Source organism: Saprolegnia parasitica (genome assembly GCF_000151545.1).
Source record: "Saprolegnia parasitica CBS 223.65 unplaced genomic scaffold supercont2.1155, whole genome shotgun sequence".
Classification (NCBI taxonomy): domain Eukaryota; phylum Oomycota; class Saprolegniomycetes; order Saprolegniales; family Saprolegniaceae; genus Saprolegnia; species Saprolegnia parasitica.
Window position 1 is genome coordinate 1 of NW_012157549.1, and position 2,349 is coordinate 2,349.

General features: G+C 58.8%; 2 protein-coding genes across 2 annotated transcripts; both read left to right on the top strand.

The window, feature by feature from the left end:
• On the top strand, window positions 1-790 carry SPRG_18375 (hypothetical protein). Its single transcript, XM_012357814.1, has 5 exons — window positions 1-154; window positions 204-248; window positions 297-334; window positions 383-528; window positions 576-790. Exons 1-5 carry the CDS (start codon window positions 124-126, stop codon window positions 739-741), a joined length of 426 nt encoding a protein of 141 aa, XP_012213204.1. The 5' UTR covers window positions 1-123; the 3' UTR covers window positions 742-790.
• Window positions 791-1,247: 457 nt separating this feature from the next.
• Window positions 1,248-2,313, top strand: SPRG_18377 (homoserine O-acetyltransferase; the record flags this gene model as incomplete). The annotated part of the gene is made up of 3 exons (XM_012357815.1): window positions 1,248-1,739; window positions 1,788-1,949; window positions 1,999-2,313. Coding segments are annotated over 3 exons (969 nt in total), but the record flags the coding sequence as incomplete, so codon positions are not given.
• Window positions 2,314-2,349: the final 36 nt, after the last annotated feature.

A 2,349-nucleotide genomic window follows, 5' to 3' on the forward strand; every position in this document is an offset into this window, starting at 1 on the left:
GGTCTCGCCAATAGCTCCTGTCAACTAGCATGCCCCTGGACTAGGAAAGGGGTCCGGCGCATTCTTGCGAGCCGCATCGTGGTTGTACGCGCGCAAAAGTACGTGACGTTGCCGGCGACCATCATGGTCCAACGTGACAACTACCTCGATCACCGTCTCTATGCTCAATATTGTCATCGTTTCGCATGACACATTGTATGTAGTCGACCCCTTCGACGACTGTTCCCAGCACCCGGCCGCCCAGCGCAGTACGTCTTGCTGACTTATAAAAAAAAGGATCGTGATGGCATCAACAGACAACGACGACGACGACGAGGCTCGACCAAACGAGATGGTATGTCCTCGTACATTGTAGTAGAACGGACCTCAACGCGAATGAAAGACGCCAACGATTCCCCTTGCCTACGTCGTGGAGCTGCTCGACATCCTGGGCGACGACGTGGTGCGCGTGCGCGACTTGTTTGAGGCGCACGCCAGACACCAGCGCGTGAGCCTCGAAGGCATGACAGACATCCTTGCATCCGATGGGTACGAACCACAATGGAGCTTTCTGTGTGCAATGTTGCGACCACTAGCGCCGGCGTGGCGCTGGACCTCGTGCTGCGACTGGTCTCGGACATGGTTCAGAGCCGCACGGTGGCGCTCCAATCGGTGCCATTCGATTTGAAGGCGCACGTACTTGGCTACACGGATGTGCTCTCGGTTTACGTCGTCTTCCACCGGCAGTACTACAATCGATGACGCGCCATGCGTAGCCTTGGGTTGCAATTTAACACCTTTGTCGTGTTGACCGCGGCACGCCAGAGCAGCCCCATCACCACCAGATCCATTGCGTGTTATCCTACTGCAGGCACAAGCCATTCGGCCGCACGGGCAGCGCATGGCTTTACAGCCATAAAGATATCTTGGGTCATTGCGCATCGGCTATCAGCTGTTTCCCAGGCTACTTTTGTCGTCTCGACGATCTTCGTGCTCGCCGCCAAGGGAATAAACGGTCCGGGATTCCATTCTTCGACATAGCTGCGACGTTGCTAGTAGTATTCGCGCCTCATTTTCACTCAAATGTGCACTTTAATTCGCAAATTTCGACTTAAAATGTACATGGATATTGTCACATTGCACTTTGCGATCCCAGCACGAGGGTGAAACGCATGCAACGAAACGGTCTTGTCCGGATATTGGGGGGATAAGAAATCCGGTTTTTAGCCCAATGCGTGTCAAGTGCAGTTCTGATTGTGCCTTCGACGATGCGCACGTTAACGTTGGCCCGTCGCCTGCGCCCACTCGTCCGGAGCTTCCACGCGTCGACGGCGACGGCCGATGCGGTCCTCATGGAGGACGAGTACGGTCTCATGGAGGCGAGCAAGCAAGTCTTCCACGTCCCATCATTCACGCTCGAGAGCGGCGTGACGCTGCAGGATGTGACCGTCAACTACAAGACGTTTGGCGAGCTCAACGCTGCGCGGGACAACGTGCTCGTCGTGTGCCATGCGCTCACGGGCAACGCGGCGCTCGACACTTGGTGGGGCAGCCTCCTTGGCGACGGCAAGCCCTTTGACACGGCCAAGTACCACGTTGTGTGCGCGAACTTTCTCGGCTCGTGCTACGGCACAACTGGACCGACGTCCGTCAACCCGTCCACCCAGCGCCCGTACGGATCATCATTTCCGCTCACGACGATCCGCGACAGCGTCGGACTGCACTTGCGCCTCGTCCGCGACGAGATTGGCGCCAAGAAGGTCCTGCGCGGCGAGGACGATGTATATGCTCACGCTTGTCTGTCTTAGATTGCCGCTGTCATTGGCGGGTCCCTTGGTGGTATGCAAGCCCTCGAGTGGGGCTTCCTCGGGAAGGGACTTGTCCAGCGCCTCGGCGTCATCGCGTGCGGCTCCCGCCATACCGCGTGGCAGATTGGCATGAGCGAAGTCCAGCGCCAAGCCATCTACCGGGTACGGCCCTCTAGTACTATATACGAAGAAGCTCAGTCCAGGGGTGTAGGATCCGCTGTACTGCGGTGGCCACTACGACCCATCGCGCCCGCCAAACGATGGCCTCGCCATCGCTCGCCAAATGGCCATGCTCACGTACCGCACGCACCGCGTGTACGCCGAACGCTACGGTCGCGAGACGCACCCCGACGGCCGCTTCGCCGTGCAGTCGTACCTCGACTACCAAGGCGACAAGTTTCTCACGCGCTTTGACGCCAACGCGTACGTGGCGGTCACGAAATCGATGGACACGCACGACGTCGGGCGCGGGCGTGGCGGCGTCGACGCCGCCTTGGCGACGCTGCGCGACCTGCCCGTTTCGATCGTCGGCATCGACTCGGACCTGCTATACCCGATCTCG